The 20,064-nt window shown below is 49.5% G+C and overlaps 1 protein-coding gene across 1 annotated transcript; it reads left to right on the top strand.

Moving 5' to 3' along the window:
* Nucleotides 1–726: 726 nt before the first annotated feature.
* Nucleotides 727–19,398, top strand: LOC138249299 (vomeronasal type-2 receptor 26-like; the record flags this gene model as incomplete). Its single annotated transcript, XM_069203256.1, has 3 exons — nucleotides 727–955; nucleotides 17,487–18,360; nucleotides 19,377–19,398. Coding segments are annotated over exons 1-3 (1,125 nt in total), but the record flags the coding sequence as incomplete, so codon positions are not given.
* Between the last annotated feature and the right edge of the window lie 666 nt (nucleotides 19,399–20,064).

Raw genomic sequence — 20,064 nt, 5'->3', positions numbered from 1 at the left:
TAGTTGACAGCTCCCTTGTGCATTCACTCAGACAACCCCAAACACAGTATGCTCAGTTACACTTGCACACATCTGCATACTAAATGGGTCTTCCTGGGCTGAGATGTTGGAGCGCCTGACACAAGTCAAAGGACAGCCACACCCCCTATTGGGACCCTGGCAGACAGGATGGAACTGAAAGGGGACCTTGTGCACTTCTAAGCCACCCTTTGAAGTCTCCCCAACTTCAAAGGCACATTTGGGTATCTAAACAGGGCCTCTGACCCTAATAACTTAGACAGTTCACAAGAAACCTCTGGACAAGAAACCTGCTAGTGAAGAAAATCTGAACCAGACCCTGCCACATGCCGAGAAGAATTGCCTGGCTGCCCAAAGGACTCATCTGGACTGCTTTTCTGAGAGGCCTTGATGTTGCCCTGCTGTCTTGCTGCTCTCTGCCTGTGCTGAGAAGTGCTCTCCAAGGACTTGGATTGAGCTTTCCTCCTGTTCCCTGAAGTCTCAGGACCAAAAAGACGTCATTTCTGCAACAGAACTCTTTGTGTGGCGAAAATCGACACAGAGCCTGCGAAAAGCTACGCACAGCCTGCATTGCAGTGAAAAATTCACTGCACGCCGAACCGGATCGACGAAGCCCGACTTCGCAACAGAAGATCGACGCAGCGCCAGCGTTGCGATTGGAACTTCGATGCATGGCCCACAGAATCCACGCACAGCTGAGCCGTATCGATGCAGCCCGACATCCTGATAGGAAACGACTCAGCACCAGCTGTGCGGCAGAAATTTCCACGCATTGCCTGCCAGATCAACACAGTGCCTGTGACTTTGCTCTGCGTGCTGAGGATTTTCACGCATCGTCCCCGGGGTGTCCAAAAACCACGCAACCCGAAGAGGATCTCAGTCTTCATGCCGGAAATCGACACAAAGCTTGCCCTGCGTGAAAACTTAACAACGCATCGTCTGTGTGCACCAGAAAAATCAACACACACCTCCCCGTTTTCCTCGCATCTCCTCCTCTGCGGTCCCTTGTGGAGATTTTGAACGCAAACCAGGTACTTTGTGCTTGCAAGAGACCCTTATTGTTTAAGACATTAAGGGGGTCATTCTGACCCCGGCCGGCGGCGGAAGCCGCCGGCCTGGCTGGGGCCGGCAGAATACCGCTGCGCGGTCAAAAGACCGCCGCGGGTATTCTGGGTTTCCCGCTGGGCTGGCGGGCGACCCTTCCATGAGGATGCCGGCTCCGAATGGAGCCGGCGGAATGGAAGGGGCAGTTGCACCCGTCGCAAATTTCAGTGTCTGCTATGCAGAGACTGAAATTCTCAGTGGGGCCCCCAGGTGCCCCACGACACTCCATACCGCCATCCTGTTCCTGGCGGCCGAAACCGCCAGGAACAGGATGGCAGTATGGGGGTCGGAATCCCCATGGCGGCGCAGCAAACTGCGCCACCATGGAGGATTCCCCAGGGCAGCGGAAAACCGGCGGTACACCGCCGGTTTTCCGTTTCTGACCGCGGCGGGAATGCCCAAGGGAGCATCGCCAGCCTGTTGGCGGTGCTCCCGCGGTCCCCGGCCCTGGCGGTTTTTACCGCCAGGGTCAGAATGACCACCTAAGACACTTTGGTGGTCATTACAACCCTGGCGGTCGGTGTTAAAGCGGCGGTAAGACCGCCAACAGGCCGGCGGTAAAAAAATTGCAATTATGACCGTGGCGTGGCCAACATAGACAATCACAAAGAGCACGGCGATCACCGCCAACAGACAGGCGGGAGATAATGTACCGCCCACACTATTATGACAGGCCAATCCGCCACCTTTTCCGGGGCGTATTCACCGCAGATAAAAATACGGCGGAAACAGGATTCCGAAGGAAAAACGCTCACCTCTACACACCCCACGAGGACCGAGGACACCATGGATCCGGAACTCCAAATTCTCCATGCAATATTCTTCCTGCTCCTCTGCCAGGACCACAAACGCCGGCGGCGAAGGCCACAGTGAGTACAGCACCTACGACACAGGGAGGGGGGAGGGAAAAGAGAGTGACACACACACGCAACACCCCCACCCTCACGCACTACAACACACACACTAATGCAAATCAAGACATCACAGTTACACCCCTCAAAGCCCCTGGAAGAATGCAAAGACAATAGAAAATGAGTGTAACCATTGTAATATATTAAAAGCAAGTAGGTAGAAATAAATATTTACACCATGTACAAAAGATCTACCAAGCATAGTAGTCCAGGTAGTGCTCTATGAAAGTCCGTGGAACACTGGGACCACACGGTATGGGTGAGGCCCACACAAGATCCCCGACCATGACAGAGAGAACACTGCACGGGCATCAGAGAGCAACTAAACAGGCTGCTCAGGGAGAGGGAAAGGGGGGGTACCTCAGCCGCTTGAGTGCACAACGCTAAATCCACGAGGGGGCCACATGCCCACTGTTCCATCCTGGGGAGTGCAAAACCACAGTCTCTCAAGTCTCTACAGTGGGTGGGTTGCCCACTGCCATATCCTGGGGAGTGCAAAGCCACAGTCTCTCAAGTCTATACAGTGGGTGGGTTGCCCACTGCCATATCCTGGGGTGTGCAAAGCCACAGTCTCTCAAGTCTCTAACGTGGGTGGGTTGCCCACTGTTCCATCCTGGGGAGTGCAAAGCTACAGTCTCTCAAGTCTGTACACTGGGTGGTTTGCCCACTGTTCCATCCTGGGGAGTGCAAAGCCACAGTCTCTCAAGTCTCTACAGTGGGTGGGTTGCCCACTGTTCCATCCTGGGGAGTGCAAAGCCACAGTCTCTCAAGTCTATACAGTGGGTGGGTTGCCCACTGCCATATCCTGGGGAGTGCAAAGCCACAATCTCTCAAGTGACAGCTGACTCCACACTCCCACAGGGACCCCTGGTAGCAGCTTTGGTGGCTGGAGTCTTCCCCCTCTCCTGTTGGGCACTGGCCAACTTCTGATGCTTAACAGGTGGGGGACTGTCTGTACTGTGGCTCCGTGCCACACTGGCTGCCCTGGTGGCCGGTGTACTCCAGATTCTGGTGACTACAGGCACCACTGGTCCCGGAGAGGTAGTGGCTGAGGTGCTAGTTCAGGACCTATGAGATGGACGGGGTGGGGAAGGTGTGGAAAAGAGGTCAAGGTTGGACAGGAAAAATGTTTGGGACACACTGGGACGGGTAGCTGGAGGGGGTTTGGGAGTGGAGGAAGAGGTGGTGGTTGTAGGAGGTGCACGTTTGGTGACTTTGGGTGAAGGTGCATGCGCTGGAGGCTGTCATGAGGTGGATGGCTGTTGGGTGGGAGTGTGCCTGCGTTTGTGTATCTTGGGAGGGGGTGTCACAGACACACTGGGAGAGGACACAGGGGACGTGTGAATGGTAGTGGGGTGGTGACTGCACGTGAGCGGGGTGTGGTGGTGGGTGTGCTGGAGAGGGACGTAGTGGCTGTAGAGGTAGTGCATGCAGGTGTGAGTGTAGACGAGACTGAGACTGAGAGGGAGGAGGGAGACGAGGAGGAGGGGGACACAGTGAAGGCAGCGGATGTTTGTGTGTCTGCATGTGTGTGATGCTTGCGTGAGTGCCTGTGGGATGTGTGGTGCTTATGTTTGCCTGACCTTCCCTTGTGTGTTGACGTGTTTGCATGCTGGTCTGTAGGTATGCTTGGGATAGGCTGAGGTACAGGGGATTGGGTCGGGGTGGAGGAGGTTGGAGGGGGGAGGCTTGACACAGGGACAATGGCTGCCATCAGTGCTGAGGCCAGAGTCTGAAAAGCTTGCTAAAGGGCCGACTGACCAGAATGAATGCCCTCCAGGAATGCATTTGTTTGTTGCAACTGCCTTTCTACACCCTGGATGGCATTCAACATGGTAGACTGCCCAACAGTGAGGGACCTGAGGAGGTCAATGGCCTCCTCACTGAGGGCAGCAGGGGTGACTGGGGCAGGGCCTGAGGTGCCTGGGGCGAAGGTGATGCCCACCCTCCTGGGTGAGCTGGCACGGGGCAAAGGCTGAGGGGCTGCTGGGAGGGCGGTGCTGGTAAGGGGGGTGGCGGCTGTAGATGCGGGGGGCACAGATGTTGCCGCCACCACAAGGGAGCTCCCATCAGAGGACGAGTCCGTGTCGCTGGTCTCAGCTCCTGTCCCGGCCGTGGAGCTCCCCTCACCCTCCGTCCCACTGGTGAACTCCGAGTCCGTAGTTTCGCCCTCTAGGGCCATGTGGGATGCAGCTCCCTCTTGCGCCGGTGCCACTGCTCCTCCGCCTGATGATGCTAAGGCACACAAGAACAAGGAGACCACAAAAAGCGGGGGGAACGACAGAAGAAAGATATGTTCAGTGCATGCATTACCGCTACCGTTGGTGGACACAACAGACACAGAAGCCCCCTGCACTACGCTGCGCTCTTGTGCTCCACTGTTCTATTCCTGGGAAATGTCCTACAAGGCTATGGACGACATCTGCACACATAGATGTCACAGGGGCATGACTAGGTGTAGTTGTCACTTTACAGAGGTGGGGTGGGGTGACACATGGCCTGCCTTTTGGAGGGGCCTTGCCTACAGAACTCGTCCTGGCCTAGGGAAACCCACAGCCCACCTCCCCCACCCAGACTGCGTGCAAAGTCAGCAGAATGAGAGTGTACTCACCCCCTTGTGTCTGCTGTGATGCCCTCAAGCGCCTGTCCAACTCTGGGTAGGCCACCACCGGGATCCTGAACATCAGGGGGGTCATGGTGCGACGGGCACCCCTCCCACATTGTGAGGCCATCCCCAGCTGAGCCTCTGCCATCTTCTTGCTCGAGCGGCGAATGTGCTCCCATCTTTTCCAGCAGTGGGTGCTCCGTCTGTGGTAGACCCCCAGGGTCCGGACGTCCTTGGCGATGGCACGCCAAATATCTTTTTTCTGGTGGGCGCTCACCTACATGAAATTTACAGGGGAAAAAAAGAAGTTATTTCCAACTGCACCGTCAAACTTATTGGCCCCCATCCCTACCCTTGCCATGTGGCACATGCATTCACCGTCTTTCATACACGCAGCACTCTCCCCCCTTCCTTCTTACATCCAGCCCTCTCCACACAGGCATAGCCCATACAACATGCTCCCTGTGTACTTACCTATTTGTCTGGAAGACCGTGGAGTAGCGTGTACTGGGGGAGGACCCCATCCACAAGTTTGTCCAACTCCTCCAATGTGAAGGCAGGGGCCCTTTCCCCAGCCACTCGAGCTATTGTCTCTTCCAGACCGAGGTCACAGCACCACTTGCAGTGTAGATCCTCTCCTGTCGAAGATCAGGTATCGAGTGATTGAACAGATAGAAAATGGCGGTCAAGTCCGCGGCGGTGCGTACCGTCACCGCCAGCGTACATCGTTATTGGCTCCTGGGACCCATAGGGTCCAATGTTAACCAATGCAGCATTGCGCCGCTGGGCATTCGACCGCCTACCGGGACGGTGTACAACGCCAGCGCAGTTACCTCACACCCCTTTGTCCCACTTCAGAGGTCAGGCAGCTGCCATTTCAGGGGCCCACATGGCTTCATTTTCAACTGTGTCACACATACCTAGGCCTAGACTCAACACACATACAGGCCACCTTTTGTGTATGAATGGTGTTCTGGGTAAACTGTGGGTACGTACCTCTGAGTTTTTTGACTCTGTGCTCGCTGTTGTCCTTCATAGGCACCGTCCGCTGGGACATGTGAGGAGATGACAGCATCCTCCGGTGTACCGACCGGTGGTGGACCTGTCGACAATGGAGGAGCGACATGTGATTATCACATACAGGCTTGACCGTGCCACAATCCAGGAACTGTGTGCCCAGTTGGAGCCAGACCTGATGTCAGCAATCTGCCATCCCACAGGAATCCCCCCTCAAGTGCAGGTGCTGTCAGTACTCCATTTCCATGCAAGTAGTCATTTCAAACAACAGTGGCTATAGCCTCAGGGATGTCCCAGCCTATGTTTTCCAAAGTATTGTCAAGAGTGTTGTCTGCCCTTCTGAAACACATGCGGAGCTACATTGCTTTTCCTCAGGTGGAGGATTTGCCTACAGTGAAAGGTGATTTCTATGCCCTGGGACACATCCCCAACATCATAGGTGCCATTGATGGGACACATGTGGCTTTGGTCCCCCCCCCCACAGGAGTGAACAGGTGTGCAGAAACCGGAAGAGTTATGATTCGATGAATGTACAGATGGTATGTTTGGCAGATCAGTACATCTCCCATGTGAATGCCATGTTCCCTGGCTCAGTGCATGACGCCTACATCCTGCGGAATAGCAGCATCCCTTATGTAATGGGTCAACTCCAGAGGCACTGTGTGTGGCTATTGGGTGAGCACCTGGAAGCTAGTCAGTGGGAATGGTTGTCTGGGTCTGGGGATATCACTAAAGGTTAGTGTGTATCTAACAGTTGTCCCTCACCATTTGCAGGTGACTCTGGTTACCCCAACCTGTCATTGCTACTGACCCCAGTGAGGAATCCCAGGACAAGGGGAGAGGAACGCTACAATGAGGCCCATGGGCGAACTAGGAGGGTGATCGAGCAGACCTTCGGCCTCCTGAAGGCCAGGTTCCGGTGTCTCCATATGACAGGTGGATCCCTATTCTGCTCACCAAAGAAGGTGTGCCAGATCATCGTGGCCTGCTGTATGCTTCACAACTTGGCTTTGCGACAACAGGTGCCTTTTCTGCAGGAGGATGGTGCAGATGGCGGTGTTGTTGCAGCTGTGGACCATGCGGACAGTGAAGACGAGGAAGCAGAGGAAGAAGACATGAACAACAGGGACTCAGTGATCAATATTTCCAGTGAGACACAGGTAAGAGTACAGACCTGCCTACTACATATACTTTAACACTACTACCTCTCTACTGTCTGTCATTTTCACCCACTGTATGGTCACTGAATTGTCACTTTCCCTTACGATTTCCCAGATGTGGGTCCCACTGTGTGACATCTGCTTTGTTTCCTCATGGACTAGAGCTGTGTGACATAGGTATGTTGACATTACAATTGAAAGAGCATTTTGTCACTGTTATTGCTAATACACTATTTCGAAATCACAGACAGACTCCAGATTGTTTTGAGCTTTAAGTGTGTTTATTTAAGTGCTCAATATTGGAGGGGGTAGTGAAATGGTGAGGGGTGATGGCGGAGGAATGTCCATGGCAGAGTCCAGTCTATTATTCACACAGGTGCATTGCCCATATGGGCATAGGAAGTGGAGCTGGGGCAGTTTAAGTATGGACAGGGTGACAAAGTGGGACAGTAGGATGACAATCAGGGTGGTCTCACTTCTTGGCGGGGGTCTTGGCATTGTGTTCCGTCTTGTTCCTGGATCTCATTGACTGTTTGCGGGGTGGTTCTCTGTCTGCAGGGGGTGGGGTGCTGGTGTGGTGGTTCTGTGGCAGGTCGTCCTGTCCACTAGCGCCGGCGGAGGTGGTGGACAGTTCATCATCCATGCTAGTGTCAGGGGCCCCTTGTAGTGCCACAGTGTCCCTCCTGGTGTTGACGAGTTCCTTCAGCACCCCTACGATGGTGCCCAGGGTGGAGCTGATGGTTCTGAGTTCCTCCCTGAAGCCCATATACTGTTCTTCCCGCAGGCACTGGGTCTCCTGAAACTTGGCCAGTACCGTTGCCATCATCTCCTGGGAGTGGTGGTAGGCTCCCATGATGGAGGAGAGGGCCTCGTGGAGAGTGGGTTCCTTTGGCCTGTCCGCCCCCTGTCGCACAGCATCCCTCCCAGTTCCCCTGTTTTTCTGTGCCTCCGTCCCCAGGACTGTGTGCCCACTGCCCCCAGGTCCCTGTTGTTGTTGGGGTGGTGGGTTAGCCTGGGTTCCCTGTAGTGGTGGACACACAGCTGATTGACGTGTCCTGGGGACGGAGGTATAGGCCCGCTGGGTGGGTGCTGTGCTGGTGTTTCCAGAGGGGTGAAGGTCTGTGGTGGCCTGTGACTGGGTGAGGGCAACCGACTGTCCCGAGGTCCCCGATGGGTCGGGCTGGTCATCTACTGTAGATCCAGTTGGAGAGAGCTGCTGTCATCACTGTGAGCCTCTTCTGTTGGTGGTGTGGACATGTGTGGACTCTCCTGTCCGATGACGTTGGGTAGGGGTCCTGCAGGGGTATAAAAGGATGGTTATTACATCTGTGTGTGTCATGGTGTGCAATGGGTGGGTGACCGTGTACCCCTGTGCTTGCATTCCTGTGTGGGACCTTGTGTGATTATGGTTTAGGGGGCTGTGTGGGTATGTGCAGTCGGCATGCTTTAGTGATGGGTGTCCATGCTTTGTTGTTGCATGCAGGGCTTGGTGTTAGGATGTGTGGTTTGTGATGTTGGGACATTTGTAACGAGTTGGAGTGCTGGAGGTGAGGGTGGGGGTATGTGCTGGCATGCAGGTAGGGTGGGGGATGTAATAGTTAAGATTTGTCTTACCAGAGTCCATCCATTCCTCCACCTACTCCTGCAAGGCCCTCAGGATGCAGAATCGCCAAGACCTGCTCCTCCCATGTTGTTAGTTGTGGGGGAGGAGGTGGGGGTCCGCCGCCAGTCCGCTGAACTGCCAGGTGGTGTCTTGAGACCACGGAATGCACCTTCCCCCGTAGGTCGTTCCACCTCTTCCTGATGTCCTCCCGATTTCTTGGGTGCTGTCCCACTGCGTTGACCTTGTCCACTATTCTTCACCATAGCTCCATCTTCCTTGCAATTGAGGTGTGCTGCACCTGTGCTCCGAATAGCTGTGGCTCTACCCGGACGATTTCCTCCACAATGACCCTGAGCTTCTCCTCCGAGAACCTGGGGTGTCTTTGGTGTGCCATGGGGTAGTGTAGGTGATGTGTGGGGTGTAGTGTGTGGTGATAGGTGGGGTGATATGTAGTGGTGTGTTGTTTGAGGTGCGTGGAAATTCTGTGGGTGATGGTGTTGTGTGCCTGTGGATGCTTTTGTTCTTGCTGGTGGTGTCTCTCTCTGGCCTTCTTTCTGAATTTTTGAAAATAGGGGTTTGTGGGTGTGGGTTTTATATTGTAATGGGTGTGTGGAAGTGGTGTGTGTATGTGTATCAGGTGTGTGTATTTTGATTTGTCCAATGTGGTAGTGTTTTGTAAATGTGTGTGTATTTTGAGCGCAGCAGTGTGTACAGCCAATGGAATACCGCGGTTGAAAGACCGCCGCGTGGATTTGTGGGTCGTGATAGTGTGGGTGTATTTCTGTTGGCGTGATGGTGGAGGTTTTGTTATCGCCAGTTTATCACTGACCTTTGGTGTGCCGGACTTGCATGGGTGTCTGGATTTTGGCGGATTCCGTGCTGTGGGTCATAATAGCTGTGGCGGAATTCCGCATCCGTGGCGGTGTGTTGGCGGTCTTCTGCACGGCGGTAAGCAGCTTTTACCGCCAATGTTTTAATGAGGGCCTTTGTAGCAGTTTTGACCTGCATCTTATCAGATAAATATTATGGCCCTCATTCTAACCTTGGCGGACGGCGGAGGCCGTCCGCCAAGGTTCCGCCGTCAGAACACCGCACCGCGGTCGAAAGACCGCGGCGGTGATTCTGAGATTTGCCCTGGGCTGGCGGGCGGCCGCCAAAAGACCGCCCGCCAGCCCAGGGCAAATCAACCTTCCCACTAGGATGCCGGCTCAGAATTGAGTCGGCGGAGTGGGAAGGTGCGACGGGTGCAGTTGCACCCGTCGCGTATTTCAGTGTCTGCTAGGCAGACACTGAAATACTTTGTGGGGCCCTCTTACGGGGGCCCCTGCCATGCCCATGCCATTGGCATGGGCACGGCAGGGGCCCCCAGGGGCCCCGCGGCACCCCCTACCGCCATCCTGTTCCTGGCGGGCGAACCGCCAGGAACAGGATGGCGGTAGGGGGTGTCAGAATCCCCATGGCGGCGGAGCGCGCTCCGCCACCATGGAGGACTCTGACTGGCAGCGGAAAGTCGGCGGTACACCGCCGACTTTCCGCTTCTGACCGCGGCTGAACCGCCGCGGTCAGAATGCCCAGCGGTGCACCGCCAGCCTGTTGGCGGTGCAACCGTGGTCAGTCGCCCTGGCGGTTTTTACCACCAGGGTTAGAATGACCACCTATATATTTTTCTAAACACTGTGTGGTGTATTTTTGTGGTGTTCTACTGTGTTATTGCATGATTTATTGCACAAATACTTTGCACTTTGCCTTCTAAGTTAAGCCTGCCTGCTCAGTGCCAAGCTACCAGAGGGTGGGCACAGGATAATTTGGATTGTGTGTGACTTACCCTGACTAGAGTGAGGATCCTTGCTTGGACAGGGGGTAACCTAACTGCCACCAAAGATACCATTTCTAACACACATGTTCTGCAGTATAACAGAAACTTACTGTGGTATATTACTGCGCAATACAACTGAGAACTTTGACACTACTTACACTGTTCACACATACTACAGAAAATTACCATTTCTACCTCATAATGTATATTCCTGAAACATTGCATCTTCATCTGATCATACCCTTTCACCTTACGTCTGTTTCAATTACCATACTCCATCCTATGCTGCTATACTCTATGCCACTCCAATCTATGCCGCTTCACTGTGCACTACTGAACTCTGTACCTCTCCACTCTGCATCAAGCCACAGTACACCACTCCAATCCAGTCTAATCCACTATACACCACTCCATTCTACTCACTCCACTTTACACCACTCCACAGTATGCTGTTGCACTCTATGCTACTCCATTCAATCTCAATCCTCTCTATGTCACTTCACTGTACACTCCGCCACTGTACACTAGGCCACTATACAGGGCTCCATTGTATGCTATTCCAATGTACGCAACTCCACTCTACGACACAACACTCTACACTATTCTACTTTATGCACTATAAACTATTTCATTGTATGCCACTACGACACTTCACTGTATGCATCTGAAGTATACACCACTCCACTCTACATCAATCCACTGTATACTATTACACTACACAACACTCCATTCTACGCCACTTCACTGGACACCACTACACTCTGACTCGCTGCTCTACGAAACTAAACTCTACAATGCTCCACTGCACAACACTACACTCTCTATCCTGCTCCACTCTCACTCCACTCTATGCTAATCCACTGTACAACATCCCACTCAACAGCACTCCACTCTTAAACACTTCAGTCTATATTATTCCCCTGTAAGGCACTGCATTGCACCTGACAACACTCTATGCCACTCCTATCTAGGCTACTCCAGTGTACCCCACTCTACTCTACACTATTTCACTCTATACAACTCCACTCTATGACACTCTACTTTGCTCCACTCCAGTGTTTGCTATTCTACTGTATGCCACTCCACTGTACACTTCTCAATTCTGTGCCACTGCAATCTATACTATTCAACTGTACACTACAACACTGTACCTCACGCCAGTCCACTCTACACCACTAATCTCTATGCCACTCCACTCCATGCCCCTCCACAGTACTCCACTCTTTTCTATGCTATTCCACTGTTTCCATGGGAATTCTACCACAGTCAACTTTACTCCACTGCACTGTACACCACCACTCCACTGACTGCTATTCCACTGTATGTTGCTCCCCTTTATGACACTCCAATGTAGGCCACTCCATTGTATGCCGCTACACTGTATGCTAATCCACGCTACAATGTTCCACTGCATGCAGCTCCAGTGTACAGCAGTCCACTCTATGCTATACCACTCTTTTCCACTCCATTCTAAACTACTCCACTCTGCCATTTCAGTGTACGATACTGTACTGCACGCTATTCCACTGTGTCCCACTCCAGTGCACACCACTTCACTCTAACCCACTCCACTTTATGCAACTCCACTATGTGCTATTCTAGTCTACTCCACTCCACTTCACATAGTTCTACTGCATGTCACTACACTGTACCTCACTCTACTACATGCCACTCCACTCTACATCACTGCACTCTATGCTACTCCACTGTAAGCTATTGTAATCTACCTTACTCCATTCTACATTACTCCAGTCTTCACCTCTCCACTGTACGCTATACTACTGTATGTGGCTGTACGCCACAGTACGTCACTGTGCTCTAAACCACTAACTCTACAACAGTCTACTGTATGCTATTCCACTATGCCCCTCCACTCTATACCACTCAACTGTACCCCACTCCACTCTATGCCACTCAACTATATAGTATTCCACTGTATGCAACTACACTCCACACTACTCAAATCCATGCTATTTGACACCAAGCCACTCCACTTTGTCCCACTTTACTCCACTCCACTGTACACCACACCACTGTACTCTATTCCACTATATACTATTCCACTGGGCGCTGCTCCACTCTAACCACTCCACTGTATGCCACTGCACTCTACCACACTCCATTGTGCGCTTTTCCAATGTAAACCACTCAATGGTATTCCACTTTACAACCCCCACTCCAAACCACTACCCTCTGTGCCACTCCATTCCACTCTAAGCTACCTTAAGCCACTCAAGTGTACACTGCTTCACTGTATGCCACTCCACTGTACACTTCTCAATTCTGTGCCACTGCAATCTATACTATTCAACTGTGCACTACAACACTGTACCTCACGCTAGTCCACTCTACACCACTAACCTCTATGCCACTCCACTCCATGCCCCTCCACAGTACTCCACTCTTTTCTATGCTATTCCACTGTTTCCCAGTCTATTCTACCACACTCAACTTTACTCCACTGCACTGTACACCACCACTCCACTGACTGCTATTCCACTGTATGTTGCTCCCCTTTATGACACTCCAATGTAGGCCACTCCATTGTATGCCGCTACACTGTATGCTAATCCACGCTACAATGTTCCAATTCATGCAACTCCAGTGTACAGCAGTCCACTCTATGCTATACCACTCTTGTCCACTCCATTCTAAACTACTCCACTCTGCCATTTTAGTGTACGCTACTGTACTGCACGCTATTCCACTGTGTCCCACTCCAGTGCACACCACTCCACTCTAACCCACTCCACTTTATGCAACTCCACTATGTGCTATTCTAGTCTACTCCACTCCACTTCACATAGTTCTACTGCATGTCACTACACTGTACCTCACTCTACTACATGCCACTCCACTCTACATCACTGCACTCTATGCTACTCCACTGTAAGCTATTGTAATCTACCTTACTCCATTCTACATTACTCCAGTCTTCACCTCTCCACTGTACGCTATACTACTGTATGTGGCTGTACGCCACAGTACGTCACTGTGCTCTAAACCACTAACTCTCCAACCCTCTACTGTATGCTATTCCACTATGCCACTCCACTCTATACCACTCAACTGTACCCCACTCCACTCTATGCCACTCAACTATATAGTATTCCACTGTATGCAACTACACTCCACACTACTCAAATCCATGCTATTTGACACCAAGCCACTCCACTTTGTCCCACTTTACTCCACTCCACTGTACACCACACCACTGTACTCTATTCCACTATATACTATTCCACTGTGCACCGCTCCACTCTAACCACTCCACTGTATGCCACTGCACTCTACCACACTCCATTGTGCGCTTTTCCAATCTAAACCACTCAATGGTATTCCACTTTACAACACCTCACTCCACACCACTCCATTCCACTCTAAGCTACCTTAAGCCACTCAAGTATACACTGCTTCACTGTATGCCACTCTACCGTATACCACTGGACTCTACACCTCTCCACTGTGTGCTTTTCCAATCTAAGCCACTCTACAGTATTCCACTTTATAACACTCCACTCCACACCACTACACTCTGTGCCACTCCACTCTAAGACACTCCAATATGCACTATTCCACTGTAAGCCACTACATTGCGCCTCACACCACTCCATGCCACACCACTCTATGCTGCTCCAGTGTATGCCACTTTACTACACATTATTCTACTCTATGCAACTCCACTCCACTAAGTGTATACTATTCCACTGTATGCCACTCGACCATACCCTTCTCAACTCTCCGTCATGGCAATCTATGCTATTCAATCTAAGCCACTTCAGTGTACGCCACTCCAGTGTAATCCACTCTACTGTACACTACTCCCTGTATGTCACTCCAGTCTACGACGGTCCAGTAACTAGTATTCCACTGTACCCAACTACACTCTATGCCACTTAACTCTATGCTGTTTAACTCCATGCCACCCCACTCTACCTCACTCAACTGTATGACACTCCACTGTACTCTCACCCTTTCTCCACGCACTGGTTATACCCTTGCATATTTTATAACTTATAGCATGTGAATTCATAGGAGTCATATGACATCTGAGGCACCATCATTTCTCAGAACACAGTGCATGGCAGAGTGATGAGTTAATGCAGTGTGAAAAATGATGTAAGAAGAATGTGTAGGGAAGTGCATGTCATATAGTAAATTGAAGGTTGTGCGTAAATTATAAATGTAAGATCTAACTAGCTATACGTGAATTATAAATTATAAATTTAAGTTATAACTACAATTTTATGATTTCACACAATAGTAATTTCCACTGTCCCCAATTTACGTGGAAAGAATGCCAGCACTTCAATTTTCTGCTTGCACCATTTATATTTGTGAGGCATTTCAACAATGTCTGTCTGAGGACTTCTTCAAGGCAAACAGTAATGAAAATTAGTTGTTATGAAAGCTGAGTGTGAACCATACGTCCATACAGAGCATCAATCCACAATTTAGCCAGAACAGCTCAGCGGTCTTGTGCACTGCTCTGGTTACAGTGTCCCTCCTTTGCTTCAATCATTTTCGGAAATTCTGAGGATATTCTTTATTTCAGCTTGAGATTTCATCTGACATGCGTGGTCTCCTTTTATCAGAGTATGCATATTGCTTGCATTCTTCCTGTCAGAAAGATTCCCCACAATCCAATACACAGAAGAAATAGTAGCTTGCCCAATTAAGATCTGCATCAGCTGACAGGAATCATGTGACCCCACAAAGTGTAAAAGCTCAAGCACGCTTGATACAGATCTTAATTGCAGAAAATAATTGAAGCAAAGGAGTGACACTGCACTCAGAGCACCGCCCGGCTTTCATAACAACTCTTTTTTGTTACTATTTGTCTTGAAGAAGATCCTAGTGAGGGACGAAACATGTGTCAGCTGAACTCTTTATTTGATCAAGCTCACCAAAGCATTTGTGACTTTGTATTGCCAATAATGGCCATGTAAATATGTTTATGGTATATTGAGATGCTGAGTAAACAAATGTTTTTCTAGTACAATCTTTGAATTCCTCATATTAGTCAATTACATTGCTTATATTAGAATTTTTTTTTTGGTTAAATTGACGTATGCTCCTGGGCCATAATGTACTAATTATGTGATATAACATATAGGAGTGCTCTGCTACGTTTTGTATAGCTATACATATCTAATCACTAGACCTTAAAATATCCCGGTAATTGGGGCAGTGGAATGCTCGACGGAGCTGTGCATGGGGGCCCCTGGACTGTCCATGTCCAAGCCGAGTGGGTCAATCAATCAATCAATCATTGCATTTGTAAATCACACTACTTACACGTGAGGGTCTCAAGGCGCTGAGGGGGAATTGCTAGTGCTCGAACAGCCAGGTCTTGAGGTGTCTCCTGAAGGTTAGCAGGTCCTGTGTATATTGCAGGTGGATAGGAAGGGTGTTCCACGTCTTGGCGGCGAGGTGGGAGAACGATCTGCCACCGCTGATCATTCTATGGATGCGTGGAACAGTGGCGAGGGCAAGGTCAGTGGAGCGAAGCTGGCGGGTCGATGTGTAGAAGGTGAGTCGTCTGTTCAGGTATTTTGGTGCAGCGTTGTGCAGTGCTTTGTGAGCGTGGGTGAGGAGCTTGAATATGATTCTCTTGTTGACGGGGAGCAAGTGCAGGTCTCTCAGGTGGGCTGTGATGTGGCTGTGGTGGTGGATGTCCAGGATGAGGCGTGCAGAGGTGTTCTGCATGCGTTGCAGAATTTTCTGGAGATTATCCGTGGTTCCTGTGGGTGGAATCAGGAGAGCAAGGAGGGAGGAAGGGTACAGATACCAGAGACGGCGACAGCAGGATGGCAACCAGGCAAGCCAGACAAGCCAGATAGTCCAGGCGAGTGAGTGAGCTCACAGACATGCCTCCTCCAGACCAGTCCTGCCCACCCGAAGGCCACAGACTTGAACAGGCCCCTGTGGCCACACAGCCTGACCCCAACCCAGTTCAGACCAGCCCGTGCCGACACCTCACTGACCCCCTCCCCCAGTGCCACACTCTGTTCCTCTCATTCCTCGCACCTCTCCCTCAGGCGCTCCCTCAGCCCCCTCCTCCGTCCCACTTCACCTCTCTCCTCCTCTCCTGTCCTCTCCATCCGAAGCCCCGTCCTCCGTGGCCTCTCCACAGCCTCTCTGCAGTGTTGGTGGGGTCCGATGGGAGGTCCGAACACGGACACTCGATGCGGCGCTCCTCTCACGCGACTCTGCTCGCTCGCGGCATTTGGGTCTCGGCTCTCGGCTCGGCAGGCTCCGCTTCCCATAAAACATAAACATAGACCTGAAGTCCAAGTTTAGGCCTAAAGTCTATCTTTAGACCTGAGGTCTAACATTAGAACTGAAGTCTAATCTTACACTTCAGGCCTAAATTTAGATCTGTCACCATTAATTTCCCATATCAAATGTCCCTCAAGGGCTGTAAAATGCTAGTTTTTTGCAGCCAGTGTAGTATTTCATGAACCAAACTATGTACTAATATGTGAGTTCAAAAAGTGTATTGGGATGCATTTTGATCTACTGCATGAATATGACATTTTGACCCCCTACGATTTGTTCCCATAACTTAGATGTCGCACTACTGGGGTCAGCAAACCTCCATGCCTGAGACTGCTTTTCAAGAAAATTAACTTTTTTTAATGCAGCTCATTTTTCTTAAAGCAATCGGGGCTTCATTTTAAAAGACAAGTCTATTTTGTTTGTTTAAGAAGAAGTAGTGGTCCAGTTGACCACTGCCTCCACTTTAAAAAAAATGTTACATCCTCCTTTGAGGTATTAGTAAAATGTCAATGTTTTTCAAACAGATTTTGGCCGCAAAACACTGATACATCATACCCCATCAAAATATCAAATTGGTATCCATTTCTAAATATATTTAGGTATGTAGAAACAAATGGTGAATGCGTTTAGGATATAGGAAAAGGATTTTTCTGTTTGAGAACCCTGTGATTTGTTGTTTTGTAGGGTTTGTGAATGGTAAAACCCTTTGTGCATCTGCCTAAGTGAGAAAGGGGGCCCATTTCTTCCTACAAGACCACATCTCACTTCATTATTTTATTGGCAGGTTAGTTGGACATTATGTTCTGACAGCAAAGCTGGGGTATGTATGTATATTATACCTCACTGAAGAGAAGATTATTAATTTCTGCTACCCACATTTTATAAACCGTTTCCTATAATGTTCTCCTTTCAACTTCACTAGGGAGAAAGTGTAACATTAAACAAGCTGAACAGCTTTCTTTTTTTTCAGACACTGTCAAATGCTTGAAATGTCCAGATTACCAGTGGCCAAATGAAGCACATGATCAGTGCATTGAAAAAGAGGTTGAGTTCCTGAGTTACGGTGAGCCACTAGGTCTCACACTCTCCTTCTCATCAGCCTTCTTGATGTTTCTCACCACTTCCGTGCTCTGTGTCTTCATCAGGTACAGAGACACTCCCATTGTGAAAGCCAACAACCGTGATCTCAGTTACTTTCTCCTGATTTCTCTCATGCTCTGCTTCCTCTGCTCCTTCATATTTATTGGTCGTCCTAAGAAGCTCACCTGCATGCTGCGGCAGACTGCCTTTGGAATTGTGTTTTCCATCAGTGTTTCCTCTGTTCTGGCAAAATCTATAATTGTTGTCATTGCCTTTAAGGCGATACATCCCAACAGCTCTGCAAGTAAATGGCTGGGATCAAAGACGCCATTTGGTATTGTTTTCTTTTCTTTGTTAGTGCAAATGGTAATCTGCAGTGTGTGGGCTAAGAAGTCACCTCCATTTCCATATCTGAACTTAAAGTCTTACAATGAGAAAATAATTTTTGAATGTAAAGAAGGGGACACCATCTTCTTTTACTGCATGCTGGGATACATGGGCCTCTTGGCCACAGTCAGCTTTATTTTGGCCTTTCTCTCAAGGAATCTGCCTGGAACCTTCAATGATGCCAAGCTCATCACTTTCAGTATGCTGGTGTTTGTCAGTGTGTGGATCTCCTTCATCCCAGCGTACCGGAGCACACGCGGGAAGTACATGGTGGCTGTGGAGGTGTTTGCCATCCTGTGCTCCAGTGCAGGCCTGCTGGGGTGCATATTCGTACCCAAGTGCTATATCATTCTAGTGAATCCAGAGACTAATACTAGGCAACATCTAATTAGGAAAACACACAGGGCCTAATTTACCATGGTAATGTACAGTTTTGAGTAAGTTTACACTTTTAAGCACATTTGCTGCTTCTTGAAATGCACAAACTGCATTTTTGTAGTAACTTTCATTTTTGCAGAAATCTTAGACTCATGTAGTACGGCCAGCACAACACCTGGCCAAAATCTGGTACTGCAACACCCTCCAATATAAATTAATAGAGGTAAGTACTACCACAAAAGTGTAAGTTACTACAAAGTGCATTTTGCGAATACTAAAAAGTAGCATGTTTACTCAAAAGGGCAAGTTACTACAAAAGTGCAGTTTGTACAACAAGGGGAATTTGATGAATCAAAATGCCTGTTATCACTGAAAGAATGACCCTTTTAACTGTATTTTTATGACATGATGACGATACGGACCTGATAGAGCGGTCCGTACTAGTAATTTTACCTGTATTCGGACGCTCTTTAGGCCGATGAATCTTTTGACTAAGTGGGACTCTCTGTACTCTTAATCGGTCACCTGCATCCAATCAATAATCAATAACGAACATAAGCAATACCTTGATCAACATAACACTTGACAATTAATCCAGAATACATTTCGGCGAACCCTGACCTTTCAGTCAGGAATAACCACACCAGTTTATTCAAAGTTAGTGAATTTTATTTCCCTATATTAACAAAGCTAGCACAATATAAATGTGTCTCAACACCAAATGATAAACGTAAATGAACATTAATAGCTGTCCATAGCGGCGAAACAGGTGCAATCTATGTAGCATTTGAATCACAAGACATTCGATAATAGCAATGCAAATCACTAATACGATAATCTGTAATGAACTAATCGCATACATTTAGTCAGCATAACAAGATCTCAAATTGCATCGTGCGACATATGGAATCCTCATCTAACCTCAAATTAGCATCGGCATGTGGGACTTCATGCAAAAACAATTTAGCAACATGAATTTAGAAAAACTCCTAACTAGGGCTCTTATCAAAATCAGCAGTTGGTTACCTAAAGGAAACACAATGCAATTGTACAATTTCCTTTCATATTTACCAATTACGATCAGCATACAAGGAAGTCTTCGTCTCACAGGTACCGTTTCTCGATCAGCATGGGTACCGTTTCGATCAGCATTGGGACGGGGCAAAGGGGCAGGGGTGGACGGGGCAATTGCCTCACGGCGGCAAGGTAAAACTACTACTTCATGCAAGGGATCAAATCAAAGTTAAAGTCTCTAGGGCCAGAATCATTTAAAGTCTCTTTCTCTCGATTAGAGAAAGCATCAAAGTCTCTCAAAATGGCGTCGCAGCAAAGTGGGCCATAATAGCTGCAAAGTCTACAAAATGGCGGGCATGGGCGATGTCCAATAATGGCCTAATTTCTCCTCGTGCACCTGGGTTTTATAGACAACAGTTCAAATCCAGTAGGGTCTTCCATTGGAGGGTTCATAGGTTAGCTTCAAATTGTCCAATCAAAAACGACAGTTCTCAAGCTTTTACTTAAGCATACATTATCCTTGGAGATGGGTACGCAAGTTGCAACATTGTATACCAATTAGCTCACTTTCAGAGCCTCCATTGTCCGCACCTGCAAATCGACCTTGGAGTAAAGAGAAAATATGCCAGGCTGGCACGAAACTTTAAGATAAGCATGTGAACGATCTCAGTGGAAAAGTACAGCTTCAA

This window comes from Pleurodeles waltl, chromosome 8 (assembly GCF_031143425.1).
Source record: "Pleurodeles waltl isolate 20211129_DDA chromosome 8, aPleWal1.hap1.20221129, whole genome shotgun sequence".
NCBI classification, from domain to species: Eukaryota; Metazoa; Chordata; class Amphibia; order Caudata; family Salamandridae; genus Pleurodeles; species Pleurodeles waltl.
The sequence above is the reverse complement of the archived record's forward strand: the minus strand, read 5'-3'. Positions and strand labels throughout refer to the sequence as shown.